Source organism: Sceloporus occidentalis, unplaced genomic scaffold (genome assembly GCF_023333645.1).
Source record: "Sceloporus occidentalis isolate IW3139 unplaced genomic scaffold, rSceOcc1.0.p SCAF_1, whole genome shotgun sequence".
NCBI classification, from domain to species: Eukaryota; Metazoa; Chordata; class Lepidosauria; order Squamata; family Phrynosomatidae; genus Sceloporus; species Sceloporus occidentalis.
Genome location: NW_028316981.1, coordinates 139,517,600 through 139,543,191, shown reverse-complemented (window position 1 = coordinate 139,543,191; position 25,592 = coordinate 139,517,600). Strand labels below are relative to the sequence as shown.

The window sequence follows — 25,592 nt, the reverse complement described above, 5'->3', positions numbered from 1 at the left end:
GTGATGGGGCAGGCAAAGGGTCCTGGGGGGATGGAGAGTGTGCTTGCTATCCATCACCTCCCTGCCCTCCTGTGGCCGGCTCAGCTGAGCCAATCCAGGGTGGCAGGGAGGAGATGTTTAGCAAGCACATCCATTGGCTGCGGTGCAGGGGGGGCGTGACATGCACACACCAGGCCCAGAGCGCCACCAGGAAGCTAGTCCCTGTGGCGTCCAGTGCAGATTAGAGGCCCTGACGGCCTTCATGCCCTGCCTCACTCCTTCCAGACTGAAGGAAGGCCCCCTCCCAACCCCCAAGGCCAAGCTAAACTGGGGGGAAGAAGGAGGGAAGGGGTGGGGAGGGGCGTGTAGGCCGGAAGAAGGGGAGTGCACATGGCAGCAACCACGCAAATGACGGTGACCTCGCAAATAATCAAAACCATGAGTTCCAAAACCGCGAATCCAGAGGGACAACTGTAATTTTAATTTTGCTGGTTGTTTATGTTACAACTACATTGGTCCCTCCACATTTGTGACTTTGACTTTTGCAGATTTTATTATTCACGCTCTCTAGGAATCTCTAGGATCACCAAGGTCAAGCTACTAGAGTTATTGGTTAACAAGATGTATTCAACTACTGCTGGGATACTTTGATTCTCTCCTGTACCTCTTCTGCAAATATTTTACACATGGTGTATGAGAGACAAAGAGAGACAACAAAATGAATTGAGTGCAAATATAACTTTATTTAATTACATTTCTAGTACAAAGCAAAGAGATTTAAATAAACAACTCAGATGGGTATAAACAATAGTGGGGTTGTTACATATCTGATCTTTTCAACCGAAGACATTATGGATTAAATTTGGATTCCTAGCTCTGGCAAACAAAACACGAGGACTGGCATCCTGTTAATCAGGTACAATATTGATGTAACTGTTAGATTTACAACACTGCAATTGTGTAGCATTCTCATTTGCAATTGTGCCACTACTGCCACAACTGCAAACAAGCTGGAAACCCACCTTAAAAGCCAGGCAGCCACCTGGAGCAATGGAGTCTGTGCTGCTAGAACAGTCCTGTCCCACCAATGAATGATACTGCAATTAAGCTCCTTTTAGTGTTGCTTGCTGGTGGGAGCAATTATCTACAAAGATTTTGGAAATTGGACATGCTAAATTGATTTATCATTTGAATTAATATCTAATATCTGTGTTTTATTGAGCCATTCATAAGAAAAAACTAATACATTGAAGAAAGTATAAATGTACCTGGCATAACAAAATCTTTTACTTTAAAGCTAAGATCTAGGATAGCTGTAAAATATTTGGTGGAACAGTCACAGCTAACAAAAATTGAATTTAAAAGTTTGTGCATTATTCTTTCATAACACAATAGAGTTATACATTAAGAAGTCCTTGAACTATGAAGGATTTTGGATCCCCCCACCACTTTTTTTTTGGGGGGGGGGTGGCTTGGTGCATGACAATCCAGAGCTTCTCTCTCCAATATTTTTTTTAAAGGCAAGGCAGGGAAAGAGTGAAAGGGTAGCCTCACTGTGCTCCCCTAACCAAGTCTTCGATCTCATTTAAGAGTAGCAGCCACTTTCCAGGCAGCAACACATTGAGAGAGCGGGATCTCTTCTGGGAAAGCATCTAACTCCTCCAAGAAGGTGCTGGTCTCTTTCCTTTCCAGGTATGCAATCAGTGTATCCTTCAGGCTGGAAAATAAAGTTAGAGAGAATGAGCATACATATAAGTAGCTACTCTCCTGTATCACTTGGTGTACTTCACCAGCAATCGAGAACCTACAGTAGTTCTGGTGAGCAACAGAACAGACCAGTAAGAGACCTGGATTGGGCTCTGCAGGTTCTTACCTCCATTTGGGATTGAACTCATCCTCATCCTTGGCATGTTTCAGCATCAGGATGATCATTTCATGCAACTCTTGGAGGAAGGATTCCAGCCCAACCTGGCTAAGGAAGGCATTGAGGAGTTTTACATGCTCTGAGGTAAGCTCATCTTTGTAGAGTGTGCTGATCTCTGCAAAGGGATCCTGGAAATCACATACAGCAACACAGTTAGAGGAATAAGACAGAAAAATGGCAAGAAATCCCACCTTATCCCACCCTTTCCTTGCTACCTACCCTTTTCAGGTACAGCAGCTGTTCAGATTTATGGCTAGAGAGGAGCTGCCACAATGCAATGATGTGCTTCAGGTGACATCGACTCAATGCCTGAAAGAGGGGAACCCCCCCCCCCAGAAGATTATCACTTCTAAGAAAAAAAACCATGAATACTATAGACCTATTTGGAGTGATAAAGATTAGCGACATAACTACAAATCTCACTAGACCAGGGCTGAGGAATTGGAGGCTAGACTGTTTCGTGGGGTCAATTCCATGGACCAGAGGATTCCAAGGCATCCATAGTTTTTTGTGGGTTTTTTGGGCTATGTGGCCATGTTTGAGAAGAGTTTCTTCCTGACACTTCCAGATGGCGAAATGTCAGGAAGAAACTCTTCTTGAACATGGCCACATAGCCCAAAAAACCCACAAAAAACTAAAAATAACAACAAATCAGAAGACCACAGTTGCACAGGGATTTCATGACCCCCCCTGCAAGTACCTCTAAAACACAGCACTCCCACTGCACTCCTGTCCCTCCAAGTTCAAGAGGGAGACCAAAGTTTACCACACTCACCAGAGGATTGGTGGGAAGCTTGCTGTGATGAAAAGAGTTGTTGAAATGGGAACACCAACAACCTCCCTTGGTCTGTGAGATATTTGTACCTTTATCCTGATCCATTTGACTCTTTCACCCTCTAGACACAGAGCAAGCCCTGATCCTCTTCCACTCACCTTGAGCACATGAACACTTGTCTGACTGCCCATCTGCAGTGTGTTTTCAACATATTCTCTCAAAGTCATCTCTGGGTCACCTCCAGCCATAGCCAAGAATCCTAATGTTATTTCAGTGACAGACAGAGCTTCACAGATGTCACTGTAGGATTGCAACTCCCCACTGATCATGCTAATTGTGGAATTTGGAAGGCAGCTCTGTAATTCAAGGGGATTAAAAAAAACAAATCAGCATCCATCACTGCTGTTTTTTGCCAAAAAGAATAGAGACTTATTCTTCAGGATACAAAAACAACTTAGGAAATGGAAATGATCAATAAAGACTCTTTTAACATTATGCTCAGTATCAATATCACTGTCCTGTCCTATGTAAGAAGGGGAAGTTATAAAGGGCTGTTTTCCAGGGCTAAAAAACCACGGACAAGAACATTCATTTTGACTACACACACTTATAAACAAGGAAATCTCATTGAATCCACAGGACACATTATCAGGTAAACAAACACAGGAGGACACTGATCAGTGAGCCATATGGGGCTAATCCTGATTTGAACAAAATCTGAGTGGAAATGAGTCCAACCACTTTCTGGCATTCTTTCTCTCCTAATCTCAAAAGCTCACCTGGGTCAACTTGCTCTTGATATCTTTGAAGAGATGCTCATAATTTCGGTCATGCCTGTACACAAGAGTGGGAATGCCCTATAAAGGAATAGAATAGAAATGCAAACTCAGTGGGTAGCCCATGAACTGGGAGTTGGATACTCAGGAAGCAGGAGAGCTAAGTGGCAACATCAGGCTTCTGTGGTACATACTGTCAATGTGATCAAGGGCTTCCCCTGTAGGAATCGGCTGGTGACCTGCTGCTGGATCTTTTCCAGATCAAATTCCTGGATGGCCTCTCCTCCTTTCTCCATGCTGTACTGACAGTTTGACAGAATCAATGGGATCAAGTCCCTGTCTGCCTCATATGTGATTACATGGAGATCTGTCACTTCTGTGGGGTTTACAGAGTATCTGTTAAAAAAGGGAGGGATGAGAGCAAGAAAGAGCAATGCTGCTTTGGCATCAGTATGGCAATCTGGTAGCAACAGTAACTGGGGATTTAGCAGATGAAGGAGATGGACATACCTGTTGGCATTGTTTGTATATTTTTCTATGGTGTAGACAAAGTCATTGTGCAAGGCAATGAGGTAACTGGTCAAGGCTGTGGAACATAGGCCTAGACCTTGCCGGCGAGGCAGAAGAATCTCAAACTCTTTCTCCAGAGTCAGGTCAGCATCACAGTAGCCCTCGGGAAGTTTAATTTCACCTGCAATGTGGCAAGAAAACATTTCTGAGCATCAGGCCCAAAGCCATTGGTAGTGAGTCTACTTCCAATTGGGATTGTCTTTACTTTTAAAAATAATTATGATTTATTGCAGTCACATGGAGACTATGGGACTGTACAGATCAGCAGTTAAATGCCACCCGTTTTTGCCCTGGATGGAGGCTGCAGCAACCACACACCGCGGCCTCTGAAGGGAGCAAAAAGAACCCACTTCCTAATGGGTTGTTTTGCATCCTGGAAGGGCCATCACAGGTGAACTTGCACGCCATGATAATGCTATGTCCAGAGCTGTTTGGGCGCTGTGCGCAATGTGCATCATCATAGCGTGTGCTATATGGACAGGTGCACATGCAGCAGAACTAGGGCTTGGAGCGTGTGCACACTCCACCCTAGTTTGCCTGCAGGCCGGCACAAAGTGCCAGTCTGTACAGGCTCTATTTCAGTTCTTCCAGCCTGAACTAGAGGGCTAGTGCTAGATATTCCAGATGCAACATGTACTTTGCCAATTAATCTTGGAATGAAAGAATTGCAAGTGCTGGAGCAGAAAAGAATGATACCCATCTCTCAGTTTTAGGCTGTAAATTAGGCAGAGTTTTTCTTCCAACATAAAGAAAACAGCAGGCAGAGGGAGCCTTAAAATAAGAAATGTTGAGCCTGTACAGACAGGCCAAAAATAAAGGTGCTTCAAGTCACTTTGGAGATATGCTGTTTAAATTATGCATTCATCCTAAGAGGCCAGAAGCTGTACCAAAGCCACCCTCTAGTCCTAAGGACTGGAGCACAGCTTTGGCGCAGCCTCTGGCCTCTTAAGATGCGTGTGTCATTTAAACAGCATACCTCCAAAGTGACCCGAAGCAGCTTTATTTTGGCCTGTATGTATGGGCCTATAAAGAGCCAGTCTTCCATTGGGTGATATTATATAATGTCCCTGTCTTACTGCTTCACAGTTGAATAACAGTGTAAAATGGTCGCTCACCGTTGGTTTCCAAAGATGATCTCAGCTTATTCCATACATCCAGAAATGTTATCACTTTGCTTCTCATTGTATGTCTCATGCCTCCTGGATGAAGAAAAAACCAATAGCATATGACACACTCAACATCTGCAAATTTGATAAGCATGCCTTCTATTCCTTGGATCAAGGAATAGAAAGCATGCCTATCAAATTTTGCAGATGACACCAAATTAGGAGGAATAGCTAATACTCTAAAGGACAGGATCAAAATTCAAGAAAACTTGGATAGATTTGAAAGCTGGCCCCAAAACAAAACAAAAAAAATGAATTTCAACAGAGAGAAATGTAAGGTACAGCATTTATGGCAAAAAAATGAAATGCATAAATATAGGATGGGGGATACCTGGCTTAGTGAAACTACATGTGAAAGGGATCTAGAAGTCCTAGTAGATTACAAGTTGAACATGAGTCAACAGTGCAATGCAGCAGCTAAAAAGGCCAATGAGATTTTAGGCTGCATCAATAGAAGTATAGTGTCTAGAGAGTAATAGTGCCACTCTATTCTGCTTTGATCAGCCCCCATCTGGAATATTGTGTCCAGTTCTGGGCACCACAATTCAAAAAGGATGTTGGCAAATTGAAGCATGTCCAGAGGAGGGCGACTAAAATGGCGAACGGTCTGGAAACCATGCCTTTTGAGGAAAGATTTAGGGAGCTGGGAATGTTTAGCCTGGAGAAGAGAAGGTTAAGAGGTGATATGATAGCCCTGTTTAAGTATTTGAAGGGGTGTCACATTGCGAATGGAGCAAGCTTGTTTTCTACTGCTCCAGAGAATAGGACATGGAACAATGGATGCAAGCTACATGAAAAAATATTCCACCTCAACATTAGAAGGAATTGACAGTGAGAGCTGTTCGACAGTGGAACACATTCTCTCAGAGTGTGGTGGAGTCTCCTTCCTTGGAGGTCTTTAAACAGAGGCTGGATGACCACCTGTTTGAGATGCTTTGATTGTGATTTCCTGGATGGCCCTTGTGGTCTCTTCCAACTCTATGATTCTACGATTCATTGCAAAGTTGTGTAGCTCCTACCAAAAATGCGCCCACCTGAACAAGTTCTGGTCCAAAAGGTTATGTGTGAAGCCCACTAATTTTAGAGGAACAGTTTTAAAAATACCCTTGATTATACAACTGAGTGCTGTGTTCCTTCAAATAGTGTAGTTTTAATTGTATTTTATACTATTTATACATAAATAGTAGTTGCATTTGCCTTGATGATACAAGGAGTTGATGAAAGAGAATGAAGAACTGGTAATTTGATCTATTTTCTGTAAGAATTCATTTGAGATTTTTAAAGTCTTGTAGTGGCTGTTACACACACACACACACACACATTTTACAGACGTGCACACATATCCCAACTATTGTAAATACTTGTTTTAGAAGTTATACAACTTGGTGTTTGTGCTTTACCTATTGGACCTATGGCAGTGTGTAGGTTCTCACCTGAGGGAAGGCTGTGAAGAAAATCTCCAATTGTCTTGTGTTCTAATTCTGAAATGTTTTGAAACCTCTTCACCAACTCCTTCTGCAAGGTCAGAATCTCTGGCAAAAACTTTACAAACCTAAGTTCAGCTTCCTAGAAATCAAATAGGACATGTCAAAGAAGACAGGTTGAATGAATTTCAGTAAACAAAGGAACAAATAATGGTTGGAACATTTATATGCTACACCGAAGACAGCTTCCCATAGGTTTCTTTTCAAAGGGCCATGCACCTTTAAGCAATAGTAAACCAAGACATAGCCATACTGTTGATACAAGCCAGGGCTATTAGGGACAATAAAATAACTCTGAGTAGTTCAGTATATTAGACATACTGCTGCAGCTGTGAGACTGCTAGGAACCACTATTTCCACTATGAAATGTATCATTTTCTGTTATATTTAAGCAATATGGACAAACCAGTGCAGCTTGAATGAATACCTTATTGTTGATTGGTGAAACTAAGTGGATACTTTCATCTAGTAAATACAAAAAAAAAAACCCTCTCAACTGTACACATGGGCTCATAGCTTTCTGTATCATCACTTTGTGAACTAATAAATCTTTGATCTGTGCTAATAAAGTTGTTCTTGTTTGTTCCTGGTTCAGACTGCAAGGCTGATCTGTTCTGACAGGGAAGAATCCACAACGTTTTGGGATCAGATCTCCAGTCTATTTTAAGTCAGGGTTGACGTGGTGGGGCTGATCTCTCAGTTCTCTCCCCTGCTTAAAACAGGAGACCTAGGGCTGGAATTGCAGGGACAGCCTGGAAAAGGAACAGTCACATCATATATTTGGTGGCTATGATGGGATATTGCGAGGAGATCTATTTGGTGAAGAGAAACCAAATAGAAGTATTGAGTGGTCAGTTCACAGAGTTTGATCAAAAGTGGTGTGCTGTGAGGAAGTGGAGTAGAAGAGACACACCTGAAATACCTGAAAGAGATAATATAAAGATTATGAGGAAAGTGTAATCCCTGAGGTAAAATAGAAGATTACAACAGGGCCTCAGAGAAACCACAAGCTGGCAGAAACCCTGAATTCAATAAGGTGACTTCTGAAGTATACATTTGAGGTAAAGAAAGAAATAACCAAATTAACAAGCATAAATAAAAAAGAAAGAAGTGACTTGAATCACAACAAAAGAATTTCTGAGATAAAAGGTGTTGGTAAACTTAAGAAAGGACAGGTTGCTTACCTGTAACTATTTCTTTGAGTGGTCACACAATTGGGTATTTCTACATCTGTGCAGAGCACTTTCAGAACATTCTAGAATAGCTAGGCAAGACTTTTGACAGTAGCTCTGCCCAGCCTATAAAATACCTCAGTGTTCCTGCTCATCCTCGTCAATTTCTAAGGATGCCACATAGCGGCATCCCATGAACCAAGATAGGCATGACACACCAGAGGGGACCTAAGGACTGGAGCACAGCTTTGGTGCAGCTTCCAGATTCTTAGGATGCATGCATCATTTAAACAGCATACCTCCAAAGTGACCGGAAGCAGCTTTATTTTGGCCTGTCTGTATTGGGCCATAGTTCAGCACAATTAGGTTTCCTTAAACAAGGAATACTCAGAACAGTTCATTCTGCTGAAACAGAACCTCCAGTACCTGGGATTCCTTGGATTCCCATCCAAGTTCTGGGCTGACTCTGTCCAAGAAAACTCTAGGTTGTCATATGTTGAAGACACACCCTTTAGAATCCATATGAAAAAGATGGGATGAATCATGACGTTTTCCAGACGCTGATCAATTGCAACTCCCAAGAGCCACAGCCAGCATTGTCTATAGGCCAGGAATATTGGGAGCTGCCACTCAACATCTGGAGTGGTGCACTTTGCCCACCCTAAATTTATATTTACATACAATTTACAAAGTGGAAATCCATTGCTCTCCTCCTTTTTTTTTTTTACTTCATCTCCCATAATCCTGTTCCATGGGTCTGTCAGGAGCTGCAGCTCAAAATATCTGGAGGTTCACCATTTTCTCAACGACAATTCCAGAGGTCACCCAGCCTTACCCTATCCTGCCCTTGGGTTACCAATATTGCCTCTGTGCCATATCTGTCCCTAGGCCATTTCAGTACACCACACTTCCAGGATCACTTAGCCCGCATGGTTCACTGGCTGTACTGGATGGGGATTTTGGGAAATAAAGTCCATTTCAAATAAATTGTTACAATTCTTATCAACATGTATGACTCCAGGGCATGACAAATATTTAAAACACTCCCTGAACTTCCCAGGTGAAAAGTCCCAGGTAGTGAGACAGAGTCAACCAATTCACAAACCCAAATTCTGAACACCAGTGGTAACAAATGGGGATTTGATCTACACAGCTAGCCCCACACTCTCTAAGAATGACATTTGACATTTTTACAGTCTTGTTGCCATCATGCAAATGCTATTTTTTATTAGCTCATGTTAAAAAAAAGTCATCTCATTTCTCCTAAGTTTTCCTATAGAAGTGTTGAAAAGACATTTTATTAATGTTTCAATAAACTGAGATATAAAATTGGGATTCTGTTTCAGTGTGAATTTCTGAAATCACTTGGGTTATTTGTTTCAAGTACCTTTTCTTCTTTTTTACTGAAATGAAAAGGTCAGGGGTGGTCTGATTTGGAAGTTTGTGTTTGTGGGCATTTGTATGCACTTCTTAACTTTTATAGGCAATAGGTCTAAGAAAAAATTGGTCGTCCTCAACTGTTGCTGCCTCCTCCCCACTCAACATATACTGTGACTCAGGATCTCCCTATCCCCTTCAGATACTTTGCATACAGGTCAAAATTTGATACGAAGAAAGGCCCAAGGAGAAAGAATTTCAACAGCTGGATTGTAGGCAAAATGATTAACCAGCCATCATTTACAGAAGAATTTGACCTTCATCCTTAGGTTCTTCTGCTCAAATTTCACAGCAAAAGCTTTTGTTTTGTTTTGTTTTAAACCATAGTTTGAATGCATTCAAACAGAACTCAACAGCTTCAGGAAGCAGGGTATATCTGGATGGCATCACCTTAGACATTAACATATAGCAGATGTTTTTAATGTTTAAAAAAGCCCACAAGATGTAATGCTTACTGATGTAATTCAGTATCTGACAATAAGATGACAGCAGCTCTTAAGATCAACATCATCACATGCATACAATGGAAGGAGAGTGAAAGGAAGATGAAGGATGCATGTTAAACCACTTCCTTTATTAATTATGAAGAATGGATAACATTTTGGTGCCTTCACTGCACATCAACTGAGTAATATATCCTAAGACAGCTGGAAGATTTGGGCACACTCACCTTCTGTAGAAACTTCCACAAGATGGGCACAGCATCCTTGTTGCCTTTTTGCTGGACAACATGCCCCAAGTACTCAAGTGAGATTCTCTTTCTGCAGCTCCAAGTCCTAGAACAATGCACTATACTGTCCTTGGGCAGTCTTGACAGGAAAATTGTAGGGTCCCCATATATAATTTTTACTACAGGGTTGGAAGAAATTCTCTCATCCTCACTGATTTGTTGGTTCAATTTCAGAAGGGTTTTGTCCAAAAGCTGCTTGGAAAAGCAGGGAGTATACATAAGTCACCATAAAAATGCATTCTCTTTCAAATACACAAAATCCAGTCCTGTAAGGCAGACGGGGGATTGCTGTACTTTGATGGGAACCTCATACTTCCTTTGGGAATTCAGAACACCCTAGTTTTCAAAAGCTGAGATGTTCATTTCTTAAGAGATGTGGAAGGAAATGTTAGAATATGGGCAGCTGTTTATGCACAAGGCATCAGAACTTTAATCATACTGGAGTCTATCTGGAATAAAATTTACTATCCCAACTTCCAAGTATTCTGTTCCAGCATGAAGCCAGCAAAATAAACCAAAGATGGAGCTATGTAGATGAAGACTATGAAAATGGTGACCACTGAATTCTTTGTGATAATCTGGTTCACGTGCTCAGCCCATGCTACCCTGGCTCATCTGCTCAGTCCCAGGATTTCAAAAGGCAGGCTCAACCTGCCTTTTGAACTGCAAATCTTAATGTTCTCCCATACAGTTCTGTAACTACCACTCCTTAATGTAAAAATAAAAAAGCTATGCAGTACTTTGGGTCAAGCCTATAATATTATTTTAATAGTTATAATATTAGTTATAAAATTAGACCCAACTAATGCCTTGTGGGATATAATGCAACTTTGTGTTCATTCCACCGAGCCATTGAATGGAACATCTTTCATTCCCCCAGCTCATTTTAATTCCTTGGTCCCCATGAGTATTATGGGATGGAAGTGAGGCTTGAGAATACAGAAGGAGTCTTCCTGGAACAGAGCCTATATAGTCCAGGATTCTGTTCCTATTTCCATAAGCAGAACCTGAGCACAAGATAACTTTCCCAATTGTGTTCTCAAGCAACTGGCTTTCAGAGGGAGAAATGGCCGAGGTAAGATGCAATCACTGAGAGCCTTATCTTCAATGAATTAGGTTAATGGAACAAAAATAATGTTGCTTAGACATTTTATGTTTGCAGCAGATAAGTGGAATACATTGTTTTCCTTGCATGGTGCTCAAAATCCTCCCAATTCATCTTTCTGAAGTTCAGAAGATGGTAAGCTTTCATAACTAATATGCCTAGTAATTCCTTCCAAAGTTAATGGACATTGCACATCACTACCTGAATTTCATTATTATATAGCTTCTTTTGAGGGAGAGATTCCAAGCCATATCAAATGGCACTCACACAATTTACTGTCTGCAAACTGTTGACAATATTACTACATAAACAGGCAGAAAGAAATGCACATTTTCCTACTGTTGTTAGATGTTTCACACATGCCTCAGGAATGGAATCATCACTACCACCACTGCCACCATCACCTGCATCCTGCCTTTAGCTTACCTTCAGTTCAGGAAGAATAATGGTGTCAGCAACAAATTTTTCCCATTTTTTTCTATTCTCATTTGTAGAAAGTTGCCCAAAGCTCACTGGCCCTGGAAAAGAAAGTTTGTTACATGTGATTCACTTTCTCATTCTTCTACCCAGAGGGGCAGCCATGTAATGTGGCAGTAACAGCCAGGGATTCTTCATAGTTTTGCCGCTTCCCCGCAGCCTGAAAAGCAGCGGATCGGGGCCTCAGCGGCTGCCGTTCTGGCAGCTGAGGCCCTGATACACCAGGGAAAGGGGCAGGTACAACCCGCCCCAAATGGGCGGTCTGTAACCCGCCAAAATGAACATAACTCATTAAACTTAACACTATATTTTTATATCCCACCAACTGGCTAATAAAATAAATATAAAACCATAATAACAATAACATTAACAACTCTCTATATTCTCCCTTTCCTTTCCCAGAATCTAGCTTCAAAAGTCAAGCCTCTGCAGAAAGGGTTCCTCCTCCACATTCCAACCTCAAAGAACTTAGTGAACAAACACATTCTCAGCTACAATATCTAACCAGCACTCTCTATCATCTTCTAGCATATTCTATTAAGGCACAGCATATTATTTTAAACAACTATAAACACCTATATCTTTTTATATCAAATCCTAAACACATGAAACCTTTATGGCAGGAATCCATAAATGAATCCTGACACTTCCACTGCTGCCACCATCACCTTCAAAATACTGTATATACTCATATATACGTCTAGAAATTGACTGAAAAATCCTGAGTCAATTTATCTATAGGTCATTGTAAGCAGTGTGCTTTAACTCTTAATTTAAAAAGGAAGCATCCCCTGGTAAAAGGCAAGACTGTACTCTCCCCTGGAAGCTCTGACCCCTCCTCTGTTCTCTTATTGTTCCTACATTTAGGGTGAGCACAAACAGTTGTGCCTGCTGGGATTTTGTAAGTTCTTTGGAATTGTTTTCTTTTGCTTCGTCCTTTAGAATCTAAAGGATCTAAATTTAAAGTTTAGATCCTTTGCTGCATACCCCTAGGTTTTGCCCTCAACTTATTCATGGGTCATATCAAAATCCATCATTTGGACCTCAAAACCTGCCCTTGACCTATACATGAAGTTGATTTATAGTCGAGTATATACGGTATAATGTGTCTATGCAGAAGATTATATAACATATTAATGGAAATATGAAGAGAAATATTTGACAAGATGTTGATCTTACACTGGCCTGCTTGCTCCTTGAGAAGACTTCTCAGAATAAGATGGATGACATTAATGGTTTCATCAGCACTCTTCCCAAGAGTGTTCATCAGTTGCTCCAAATTCGTATGGATATGCTGCAGGAGAAAGCTCACTGGATCTTGAACCCGTGGCTTTATGATATTCAGAAGGGACTTGAAAAACAGAACAAAAGAATCAAAATAACAAATATGTAGTTCTTTTACAAAGCACGTGATAGTGAATCATCAGACTAGATCTTTGGGCAAATCTATTAAGTGATTTTCATCTTACCCTATCTAAGGTCTATCTGAGGTCTATAATTCACTAAAATAGTTGGAGAAAACAACACCATCAGCTCCACTGATATTGAAAACAGTGGATATTTTTTTTCCAGTTACTAGGGAACAACCCCAAACCCACACAACATGTTTACACAATTATCTTCATGTTAGTTTGGGGTATAGATAACCCATATATCTCAATGTATAATGGAAAGATTAGAATATTTCAGAAAATTCAAATAAATATTGAGGTTCTATTTCTGTATGCAGGGAGAACAAGTAGGAGAAGAAGTATATTATAACCCTTCTGCTCAATCAGGCACTTCACTTTAAAAAGAGGTTCACCCATGATCAGTGTGTACCATCTCCTCTAAGCCCCTGACACACAGGCTTCTCTCTGGAGCAGCAGGAGTTGAGAAGAACCCATTCTGGATAAGCAAAATTTGCTTGTATCTGTACCACCACCCATCTCCATGAGTCACAGAATGGCCTCCAATTTGACAGCCTTTGGAGCACAACTGGGACACTACAAGTTTGTAGAGTGATCCTGCAGAATTGTGGCTCTAATGCACTCAAGAATCATGTCACAAACGGACTTCCGGCGTGGGAGGCAAAGGAGAAGGCTGTGGGTTAGAGGTGCTCTCTAACCCAGTCTTCACAGCAACAGTACTTGGGGGAACAGGGTCACAATTTACCCGTCCATATTCTTGCTGAGAGGTGAGAATAACCTGGCAACTCGAAGGGGGGTCCCCAATACCCGTGGGGGTTTGTTTATTGGAGGACTGAAGAGTTGTGGACACCTGTTGCTGTAGCCGTTTAAATTACGGAGAAGATTGCCTGCTGCGCGAGAGAGAAAAAACAATAAGCTTCTTATACAAGCAAAGACTCATTTGGGTTAGCCCACCTTTATAAGAGCTCCTGAAACTACCATGGAGACAAAGAGGAGATTGAGAGACGTGGAAACAATCTGGTAGAGAGCACAAAATCACTTTGAGACTTCCAAAATGCTGTTCATTAAACTACAATTCCCAGAAGCCTCTAGCTAAAGCCACAGAAGGCAGGAACTAGCAAGGCTGGAGAGAACCAAAGAGTGGAATGGAGTAAGTGGAAAATGGAATGGAGTCTATTGTGAAAAGATATAAGTGAGGAAAAATAAAAGGACATTAAAAGTAAGCTAAATAAATTCAAGAGGTGTGGAAGGTGCCTGAGAGGAGAAAAGAAGAAAGAAAAAAAGACGAAGATAGAGAAAGAGAGGCGGACGCGCGTGCGGCGTGAGAGAGAGACAGAGGTGGAAAAATAGTAAAGGGGACATGCGCAGCAAAAGGAAGATATGGAGACAGAAGGGGGACGATGAGCACACGTGCGATGTTAAAGGGAAGCGGGGAGAGATCGAAACAGAGCTAGAGAGAAGCAGTGGGGACGCGCGCAGTGGAAAAGAGAGCCAAAAGGGTCGCACGCAGGGAAGGAGAGAAACGGAGCCAGAGAGAGGCAGTGGGGATGCCCGCAGCGAAAAAGAGAGGCGAAAAGGTCGCACTCACTGAAGGAGGGAGTTGGAGTTGGAGTGTGAGAGAAGCAGCGGGGACGTGCGCAGTGGAAAAAAGTGGCGTGAAGGAAAAAGAGCGACAGGGCGTGCACAGCAATAGAGAGAGTCAGAGATAGGGGCAGAAAACGAACAATGGGAATGATGAGGACGCGCGCAAGAGAAGAGATGGAGGCACCAATAGAGTGACTGAAGGAGAGGCGGTGGTAGAGAAGAGAGTGACGAGGACGCGCAAGGAGAGAGAGAGAAAGAGAAAGGGACAGAAACAGAAAGAGAAGCGGGAAGCGTGGGGATAAAAAGGAAGTGGATTGAACAGAGGAGAGAAAGAGACCAGGAAAGAGAGAGCATGACGCGAGGAATTAAGGGAAGAAAAAGGGGAGAAATAACAAGACATATAGGAAAAGAGAAAAGGAAAGAAGAAAGAAGGGAGAAAAATACAAAAGGACTGTGAGCAGAGAGAAGTGAAGTGGAGAGAGGTGAGAAGGAAAATAAAGATAAAGACCCACATAAAGAGGACAGAAGATAAGTAAGGAGTGTTTAAAATAAGGGAAGTATTGAGAGAGAAGAAGAAAATACCCAAAAATGTTATAAACACTAAGAATTAAACAAAGGAGCAGGAGAAGAAATATAGAAGAGAGAAGCAGACGCACAGAAGGGCAAAGGGGGACACAAAACGAGAATAAGATAAGTATTATGTTATATTGAAGAGGATAAGTGATAACATATTCTTAATTTTAGGTTTTGTAAATAAATACAAATATAAGTAATAGTAAGATTTGTTTGTTTACAGAAAGTGATATATGTTATGTGTAAGCTGAGATAAGTTAATAACAACAAACAAAACATTAGGTCAATTTATGAAACTGATTTAACACTATTTTTTGTGTAGATTAACTAAACGACGTACAGAAGATTATTGGAAAGAGATTTTTTACAACCTAAAGAACCTATATGGAAACAAGAGAGTCTGCAAAAAGAAAAGAAAGAGTAAGAGGGGTCTTAGCTTATGGACTATAAGATATAACAGTGTTTGAAGTTTTTTTTGGGGGGGGGGTTTGCAACTATCTAAAGTGTTGCAAGTTTTCAATAGGATTGCTAAGTGACAATAAGAGAGAAATATAAGACATAGAAAGGATGATTGTGTAAACTTAGAGTGAAACTAGATGAAACAGTAATGAAGGTGTAAATTAATGATATTATCAAGTTAAAAATTATCTTTGATTACAGGTTTAATCTGTTGTATGTAAATAAAATTCTGATTTGTAACAAAACTACCAAACAGGAAGAAAAGAAAGAAAATATGGCAAAAACAAATAAAGGAAATACACAATCTCAGTTGTTATTAACACGAAGGGTATCTACTGAAGATACAATTAAAATAATTGATCCAAATATACGTATTTTGGACGAAATAAGGACATTACAACAGGAAATAAAAGATGCAAGACTAGAGACTAAAGAAGATATTAGAAATGCCTGTGTAGAATTAAGAGAAGAAATTAAAGATACGCGATCAGAAATTAGGAAAGATGTCAAAAAAGAATTAGATTCCTTTGGGGAAAAAAATAGACAAGTTAACAACTGATCTCAACAAAACTCAAAAAGAAGTTGAACAGATAAAGGAAAGAACAAATGTCTTGGAAAAATCTTCTAAAGATCTCTATCATCTACAAGAAGGCCAGAGACGAATGGAATGGAATAATGAGCTACGTTATAGAGAAAAATGTATAAAATTAAGAGGACTAACAGAAAAAAACAAAGAAGATTTATATGAGAGGCTGATTCCTGCCCTGGCTTTGTATGTTGATACAACTCCAGAAGAATTAGAGTTAGAGATTGATAAAATCTTCCGAATAAATTCGTCTCAAAATAAAGAAAGAGGCACTCCAAGAGATATAGCTGTTTGTTTCACCAGAACAAAAACTAGGGACAGATTTATTCAACAAAATTACCAAACAAAATTATGGATTGAGGAAATAGAAATTAAGATATTTAAAGATATTCCACCGCAAATAATGTTGAGCAGACAAAAATATAAACCGTTGACCCAACTTCTGAAGAACCTGAACATAGACTAAAGATGGGAAAAAATTGAAGGCTTGTCTTTTTTCTATCAACAGAAGAGATACAGAATTGATACATTGGAAAAAGCGAATGAAATAGAAATAAAGTTAAGAAGAGACTATAAAGAAAACGGAGGGAAAAAACAGGAAAGAGAATATCCAGCAAGAGAATGGAGTTCCAAGAAAAATAACGAAAAGAAAAAAGATATAGGAAAACAATTAGAGGAGGTTGTAGAACTGGAAAGATTTACACCTCTTGAAAGAACAGAAATAGACTTGTTAACCTAGAACCAAGAAATAATTAACTGAGGAAGACTATACCCTTAAGGTCAACCAAACGATAAACAAACTGTTTTTTGGAAATTGTTATATCACACCTTATTTTGTGTTCAAACTCATTAAAAACAAAATAAATAAATAAATAAATAAAGGGGTGGAACAATCACAGCAATCACAATAATCATAATAATCAAAATGACAATGAAAATAATTTCATGGAATGTGAAAGGAATAAATTCTAAATACAAAAGAAGCATCATTTTCCATCAACTAGAAAAACTAAAAGGGGATATAATATGCATACAAGAAACAAAAATCAAAACGGAAGAAGCAAGATATTTAAGAAATCCAAAACTAGGTGTTTGCTATACTTCAACTATAAATAAAAAGAAAAAAGGGGTAGCATTATACATTAACAGGAAATACGAATCAAAAGAAATATATTGTGACGAAAATGGAACATGTCTGGCAGTAGAAGTTAAATTAAGAAATTGTATAGCCCTAATTGTAGGAATTTATGCACCACATGAAAACAAAGAAATATACTTGTCTAAATTACATAAGAAAATCCAAGAGTTTACATATGAAAATATCCTATTACTAGGAGATTTTAATGCGGTAATAAATCCAAGCATTGATAGAAAATCAAATGAGGGTATAAGTATTAAGAAGAACCAAGGCAAGCTACCCAAGACCTTTTTTCATATGATAGAAGATTTAAATCTTTCAGATGTACGGAGGTATAAATATGGACAAACTAAAGATTTTACTTTTTTTTCTGAAGTACATAATTCCTTTTCCAGAATCGATTTATTTTTAGCTTCTAAAACTTTATTACCCTATATCCAATCATCTGAAATCCTAGAAAAGCCAATATCAGACCATAATCCCATAGTAATGAATTTGGAAGAAAAAAAATTGGGATATGCTTGGAGACTGAATGGAGATTTACTAAGTGATGAACAAGTGACAAAACGAGTCAAAGAGGAAATGAAATGGTACTTCAAAGAAAACATAACAGATGAAATACCAATGAAAAAAATATGGGATGCAAGCATGGTGGTGGCCAGAGGAATATTAACTAAGATAAGTTCTGAACAAAGGAAGAAAAAGAAAATGGAAGAGACATATTTGCAAAATCAACTAAAACAAAAAGAAAAAGATTGGAAAGAGAAGGGAGATAAAGAACTAAGAATAGAAGTGGAAATATTACAAGAAAGACTTAAAACTTTGGCTATTAAAGATATCACAGCAAGAATAAGAATGGCTAAACAAAGAAACTTTGAGTATGGAAACAAAGCAGGGAAAATACTGGCACAAAAAATAAAGAAAACAAGAGATAAGAAGATCATAAATGAAATAAAAGATAATGAAAAAAGATATATTACACAGAGATTATAGAAAAAATTACAAAGTACTATGAGGAACTTTATGATAAGACAGATATAGAAGATAAAATTACAAAAATTAAACAATATCTAAACAAACTGAATATAAAATCAATGGAGGAAACCCAGAAAAATAACTTAAACACAGAAATTATGGATAAAGAGATTATGGAGGTAATACAGAAACAAAAAGTAGATAAAGCTTCGGGACCTGACGGCCTATCAGCAATCTATTATAAAAAATTAAAGGAAGAACTGTTAGAACCATTAAAGCAAACAATAAATGAAATACACAAACACGGTATCCCTGAAACATGGAAAGAGGCATTGATAACGGTCATCCCCAAAGGAGAAAAAGATCATATCAACTTAAAAAACTATAGGCCGATTTCCCTTACCAATGTGAACTACAAAATCTTCACATCCATTTTAGCAGACAGGCTAAAAAAAACATTAACGGAATATATTCATGAAGACCAGAATGGTTTCCTACCCGGACGATATGGCCATAATAATATAAGGACTCTGATAAATATTCTCGAATACTATGAACAACATAATGAAAAAAAATTGGCATGTATTTTGATCGACGCTGAAAAAGATTGGAATTTCCTATTTGAGACCCTAAAAAGGGTTGACCTGGGAGACAAGATGATAAACTGGATTAAAAAGATTTATAATGAACAAAGAGCATATTTAATTATTAATGATGAAAAATCAAAATGCTTTAGAATTAAAAGGGGGACAAGGCAGGGATGCCCTCTGTCCCCTCTATTGTTTATTTTGATATTAGAAATTTTGAATAATAAGATAAGGGAAGAAGGAAAAATCAGAGGGGTCAAAATCAAAGAAACTGAATACAAATTGAAAGTATTTGCTGACGATATAATTTGTTTCCTGGATGAACCAAAGGAAAGCTTAAAATTATTGATTCAGACAATTAATGACTATGGAATATTAGCCGGATTTAAAATCAGTGTAGAAAAGACTAAGATCTTAACAAAAAAATCTATCAAAGAAAGAGGAAGAAGAACTTTCAAAGATATCAGGGTTCGGTATAGAAAACAAAGTTAAATATCTGGGCATCTACTTTGCGAAAAGAAATATAGAATTGTTCCAAAATAACTATGCCAAAACATGGTGAGAAATTAAAAAGATCTAGGAAAGTGGGCTAAATACAGTTTGTCATTTTTGGGCAGGGTGGCCATAATCAAAATGAATATACTTCCCAGACTGATGTATTTGTTTACTAATATACCAATTATTAACAACGAGAAACATTTTATAACATGGCAAAGAGAACTGAGTAAATTCTTATGGGAAGGCAAAAAAGCAAGGGTGAAGTGGAAACTGTTGACGGATGAAAAATTAAGAGGTGGATGTAATTTACCAAACATTAAGCTATATTACTATGCAGTATGTGTTAAATGGTTGGAAGATTGGTTTAAACTAAATAATGAGAATTTACTGAATATTGAAAAACATAATTTGAATCTGGGCTTACATGCATACATGTGGTACACGAAACCCAAAGAAAATAGCACTTTCAATAATCATGTTATAAGAAATTCTTTGCTCAAAGTCTGGTATAAAGTAAGACATCAGTTTTATAAAAACATACCTCTTTGGGTTTCAATACAAGAAGCTTACTATAATAGAACTAAGGACAAAGAAACAACATGATTAAGATATGGGGACATAATTAATAAGACATTGGAAGGGAAATATAATATGAAATCTATAGAAGAGCTTAAAGAAAAAGGAAAAATTAAGGACTGGTTTCTATACAATCAAATAAATAGTCCCTTTAAAGCAGACAATGGCGGGATACAGACGGGCAGGGGAAGACGTCTTGGAGGTGTATTCTGCTGAATACGGAGCCTCCAGACCGCCGCCCCGGGGGCGTGGCTCAGGTGATGGGGCTTCCACATGGGGGGCAGTGAAGACGCCTCACCTGGGGCCGTTTCAGAACCGGAGTTTCCAAACCGCCGCCTTGGAGGACGCTGCAAAGAGAGAGGCAGCTTCCTCACGGGCGGCCAAAAACGGGGCTTTTTTTTTCTTTTGCCGGCTGGCGGGTGCGCAGCTGCAGCGCTAAGCAGCGGCGGCAGAAAGCCTATGGGCACATTTAAAGTGCCCAAGCCCCTTTAAAACTTTTCCCCCCGCTCTGCCCAAGAACAATGGTGGTCTCCTGCCAGCTGGTGATCAGCTGGTGTTGGCATCCTTGTCCGCTTGCACTTTGCCAGTGTCACCAGCATCATAGATGCCTCCTCTCCTTTGGTCCCCGCGCTCCTGCTGAATCTGCAATGCACAGCCACAGCTGTCTCCGCTGCCACCGCTGTCACCCTGCCATCCCCCATCACCTCCCTTGTATATATGTAAATATTTACAGTTTTAGCGTTTTTTATTGTTAGGTGAAAATGGCACAGGAATGTGTGTAGGGGTTCACTTTAAAGTCCAAACTTTCCAAGCAGCGCATGCGTACATGTTGCTCTAGGGTTAGGGTTAGGGTTAGGGTTAGGGTTACGAGTCTTAAAATGCGCTGCAGCTGTGCTGCAGCTTCCACACCTGCATGGCAGCTGACGCTGCAATTAAAGCCTGACTGCAAACTGCGCATGTTCCAGGACCCCGACTCATTATGCGACGCAGCAGACACGGAGCTTTTAAATGGGCAACTTAAATTAGCGGCGTAGCAATTCTGGCGTACCGGTGCAGCAGCTTACAGACAGAGCTGCGCAGCTGCGCATCAAATGGAAAAGAAGCGGAGAAAAGCAGCACCTTTTTAATGCCGCTTCTTCCCGCTTGGGGCGTGCGGGGGGCGTGTTCATGGCGGCATTCAGGTAAGGCCCGTCTGAAGGCTCTACCTTCATGACGTCACGAATACACCCCTTTTTGCCCGTCTGTATCCCGCCAATAAAACCTTTGGGTTGACAATCGAAAATAATCAAATAGACAAAATTATGTTAGATGAAAAAGGTAAACATATATCCAAATATTACAAATGATTAAAAGAAAGAGATCTTGAAAATGAAACTATTAAAAACAGTATGATAAGATGGGCGCAAGATATAAACAAAATAATAACAATTGAAGAATGGGAAAAATCGTGGAAAGATACAAACAAATTCACATTATGCCAAAATTATAAAGAAAACTATATCAAGATGCTATATAGATGGTATCTAACCCCTCAAAAATACATAACATATATAAGACAGGAAACACGAAATACTGGAAATGCGGAAAACCTGAGGGGAATTTCTACCACATGTGGTGGATATGTAATAAAGCAAAATAATTTTGGAAAAAAATCCATGGAGTTATGCAAGACATTTTGGAGATCAAGATTCCCTTTGAAGCAAATCTATTCCTATTAAATATGACATATAACATAAAATCTGTAAGATTTAATAGAATAATTTTGTATATGGTTTCTTGGGCAAGGATTTTGTATGCCCAATTTTGGAAAACTACCACTAGCCCAGCAATTGAAAATTGGTTGGTTAAACTTTTCGAAGCAAGAAATATGGATATACTATCGGCCTCACTAAGAGGGAAATCCAAAGATCAGATAGAAGGGGAATGGAAATGTCTTAAAATATTTGAAGAAAATATACAATAGTATAGGTTTAATCATTAATTTTGGTTGATAAGGGAAAATTTAAATGTCAACATGGGAAATTTTAAATTTAAAAACAAATATCAGGAGTAAACAATAAATTACAAGACGTGGGAATACCCAATTGCAAAGGAAGTATAAATAGAAAGACAACGATATCGATTATCTTATGTAAATAGATATATGGGATATTTGTATAAGTTGTAATGTATGTTTTTGAATTGTAATGTAATGTTTGTTTTGTGTTTTCTTTTCTATCTGTTTTGTTTGTAAGCTGATTTTCTAAATAAATAATAATAATAATAATAAAAAGAATCATGTCACAAACAGCAGTCAATATGTGTCCTGTATTGCTAATACCCACTGTCACCTCTTTTACATGATACTTGAAGCAAACTTGCATTTTATATTTTATTATTAATAATTTCAATTCAGAATAAAATAACATAAATCACAAAACATTAAATAAAATGAATATTTCCATTTATACAAATACAAACTTTCAATCTACACACCCAGTACAGCATGATCAAAACATTACAACTAATCTTGACTTCCAATGTACCTGGTTTCATAAAAAATGATTTGCTTAGTGGTTTTTTTTTTCTTTTTGTCTTCTGATTTACTAGTTTATTCTTGTACACAGCTTGACCCAAAAAATACATTGGTTTCTGTATATGCAACTGAAAGAGAGATTCAGAATGGACCCAAAACTTGAAGATTTTAAATGTGAACAACTTGAATTGGATAAATTATGGTTCAATAAAGAAGGAAACAGAGTAGCTATGATTCATAAAGCTCTACATAAGTTGGATCAAGAAGAAGATCCAGTTTCAGAAACAATGATCAAGTGGGCAACGGACTGTGGTAGAAATATTTACCTAGAAAGTTGGAAATACGCTAGAATGAAGACTAACAAATTTACAAAATCGCAGAACCTATAGGAAAACTTTTTTAAGATGGAACATAGATGGCACTTGACTCCAAACAAAATGGCAAAGATTTACAAATTGACCACAAACGGATGCTGGAAATGCCAATCAGCAATTGGTTCTTGGTTTCATATGGTAGACCTATCCGAAACTTACTAAATTTTGGAAACAAATCCACATGATAATTGAAAAGTTATTTCAGATCAAATTCGAGTTAAAACCTGAAATTTACTTATTGAATGTGTTAAACAAAATTCCAATTCAGATTGAATGAAAATATTGGTGCATTCTATTATATGCAATAACTGCTGCGATGATGACGGTAGCTCAGGACTGGAAAAACAAAAAATACCCCAAGTATGGATGAGTGGTTGCTGAAATTATCAGAAATGATAGAGATGGACAAACGTACGGCTCTTCTAAACAACAAAGATAAAAAACTGGTGGAGGATGATTGGTCTCCGATGGTGACTCTTTGCTCACAAAGATGGAAATAAAGGATAGTGGTGTAGAAAATGAGAAGTGTAAGTAAATGGATAAGACCCAAGTGAACTGTTAGTATTGTAGAATTATTATTAACATAACTTGTTTAATGTGTATAGTGATAAATACAGATATATAATGTAGAACATAACTATAAAAGATATTTAGTAAGTGGAAAAATAACAGTAAGACCTTTAAATAACATGATGAATCAGGTATAGAGAGTACATTTGGAAGTACTTTTTTGTATTTGCTTGTCCAGGATTACTGTGAGTACAATAAGCATTATACACACACACACACACACACACACACAGAGCGTATAAAAATAAAGTTTAAAAAATGAGTTGTTTAGTGGTTTTTTTTCTTTTTGTCTTTTGATTTACTAGCTTATTCTTATATCTCAAGCAGTAGCTTATTTACATAATTCAGAAAGTAAATTGATCCTAATTTTGCTTCATCTCTTAATCTTTCTACATTACTTCTTCCAGAAATTTTTATAGTATTCAACTATCAGAGCCAATTGTTTCTCATCATTTCCCAAGTAATTTGAGTTTAAATAACTGGTTAATTGACCTAGCTCAATCATATTGATCCATTTGGGAGAGGCGGGAAATTATAAATTTATTATTATTATTATTATTATTATTATTATTGAATAATTTAAATAACTAGTCATCTATCAATGGGATTTTCATAGTTTTTCAGTTATGAGCTAGTAAAATCCTAGATTTTTTAAAATTGTGTTTTATATTTTATTTGCCATGTTTACAAGAATTGATCATGGATTTCAACTGACAGTTAATTTTCATTAACTTACAGAATATTGTGTGCATCTTTCTCCAATATTTTTTTTATTATGGGACTGTTTATGACAGCCAATGTATTAATGGATCTAATCTTCCTAGTTCTTCTAATTAACTAGGTTCTAATGAACCTTAGTCAAAATATCTTCATATCTAAGCCAACTGCCAATTAGCCTCCACCTTCCTTGAAATGCTTCTTGGGGTGAGAATAGATCCAAGCTGGTTTCTTCCTATAAAACTTATTTTTTTGCATTGTCCAGGTTTTGAAAAGCAATTTTCTGATATAGTGATGCTTGAATTCTTTATGCACTTTTAGTTTATTATACTATGGTTATATGTGCCAACGGAAATGATTGTTGAATCCTAAAGTTAATGTGTTAGCTTGGTAGTACAATTTCAGGTCTGGTAAGTCACAATCTTTATTTTCTCTACTGTCAGTCATTGTTTTCCATTTCATTCTTGATTTCTGGACAGCCTATAGGAAATTTTTCCAATCTTTTTGCTATCAGTGAAATGTGTTTTCATTTATTATTATTGGAAGGTTTTAAAACAAAAAGTTTAATTTAGGAAGGATGATCATTTTGACAGCCACTATCTTTCCTGATGTTGAAAAGTTGAGCTTAGGCCAAGTCTCCATTTCTTTTTTTATATTTTTCTATACAGTTCATAATTCTTTTCAAATAAGTCAGGTTTTCGTTATGTGAGCCACATTCCTAACTACTTAAAATTTTACATCCACACTTCTCTTTTAGTAATGTTTCTTCTCATTTCAAAAGTTTATTTCTTAATATAATTGTCTACTCTCTGTTGATTTTGAAATCTGAGAATTGCCAAATTTATTCATCACATCCATTAGCTTATCAGTACTAAAAAGTAGGTCCTCTAAAAATAGGATCACATCATCAGCAAAACCTTTGAGCTTGTACTCTCGGCCTTTAGTTTTTATGCCTTTGTTTTCTGGGTCTTGTCTTACTTCATTATTTAATGTTTCTAGTACTGTTATAAATAAGAGAGAAGATAAGGGGCATTCTGGGCATGTGCCCTTCAGAATTTCAACTACTTCTGCTTTTTCTCCATTTATTATTAGCATTGCTGATTGGTTGTTGTAAATACTTTGGATCCAACTAAGCCAGTTTTGTAATTCCTTCTCTTCACTATTGGTAACATATAATCATAAACTCAGTTTATTGAAAGCTTTCTCAGCATCAGCAATGACAAATGCAATTTTCTTATCATTATGTTTTTTGTAGTATTTAATTGTATTTATCACAGTCCTTATGTTTTCTTTCATTAGTCTGTTCAGGAAAAAAACTGTTTAGTCATCATGGACTATTTTAATCAGAACCTTCTTTAACCATTCTGCTAATAATATAGTAAAGATCTTATAAAACTCTATATAAAAATCTATGACAATATTCCACTCTCGACTAT

At 38.1% G+C, this 25,592-nt stretch overlaps 1 protein-coding gene across 1 annotated transcript in view; it reads right to left on the bottom strand.

The window, feature by feature from the left end:
• Positions 1–1,542: 1,542 nt before the first annotated feature.
• LOC149322311 (E3 ubiquitin-protein ligase RNF213-like) overlaps positions 1,543–25,592 on the bottom strand; it is a 156,943-nt gene continuing 132,893 nt past the window's right edge. Inside the window, 12 exon segments of the mRNA XM_089525959.1 lie at positions 1,543–1,696; positions 1,853–2,031; positions 2,123–2,212; positions 2,837–3,034; positions 3,458–3,535; positions 3,649–3,850; positions 3,965–4,145; positions 5,140–5,223; positions 6,624–6,756; positions 9,954–10,205; positions 11,545–11,636; positions 12,775–12,946. Of these exon segments, the coding sequence (XP_089382085.1) occupies positions 1,543–1,696; positions 1,853–2,031; positions 2,123–2,212; positions 2,837–3,034; positions 3,458–3,535; positions 3,649–3,850; positions 3,965–4,145; positions 5,140–5,223; positions 6,624–6,756; positions 9,954–10,205; positions 11,545–11,636; positions 12,775–12,946 (1,815 nt within the window).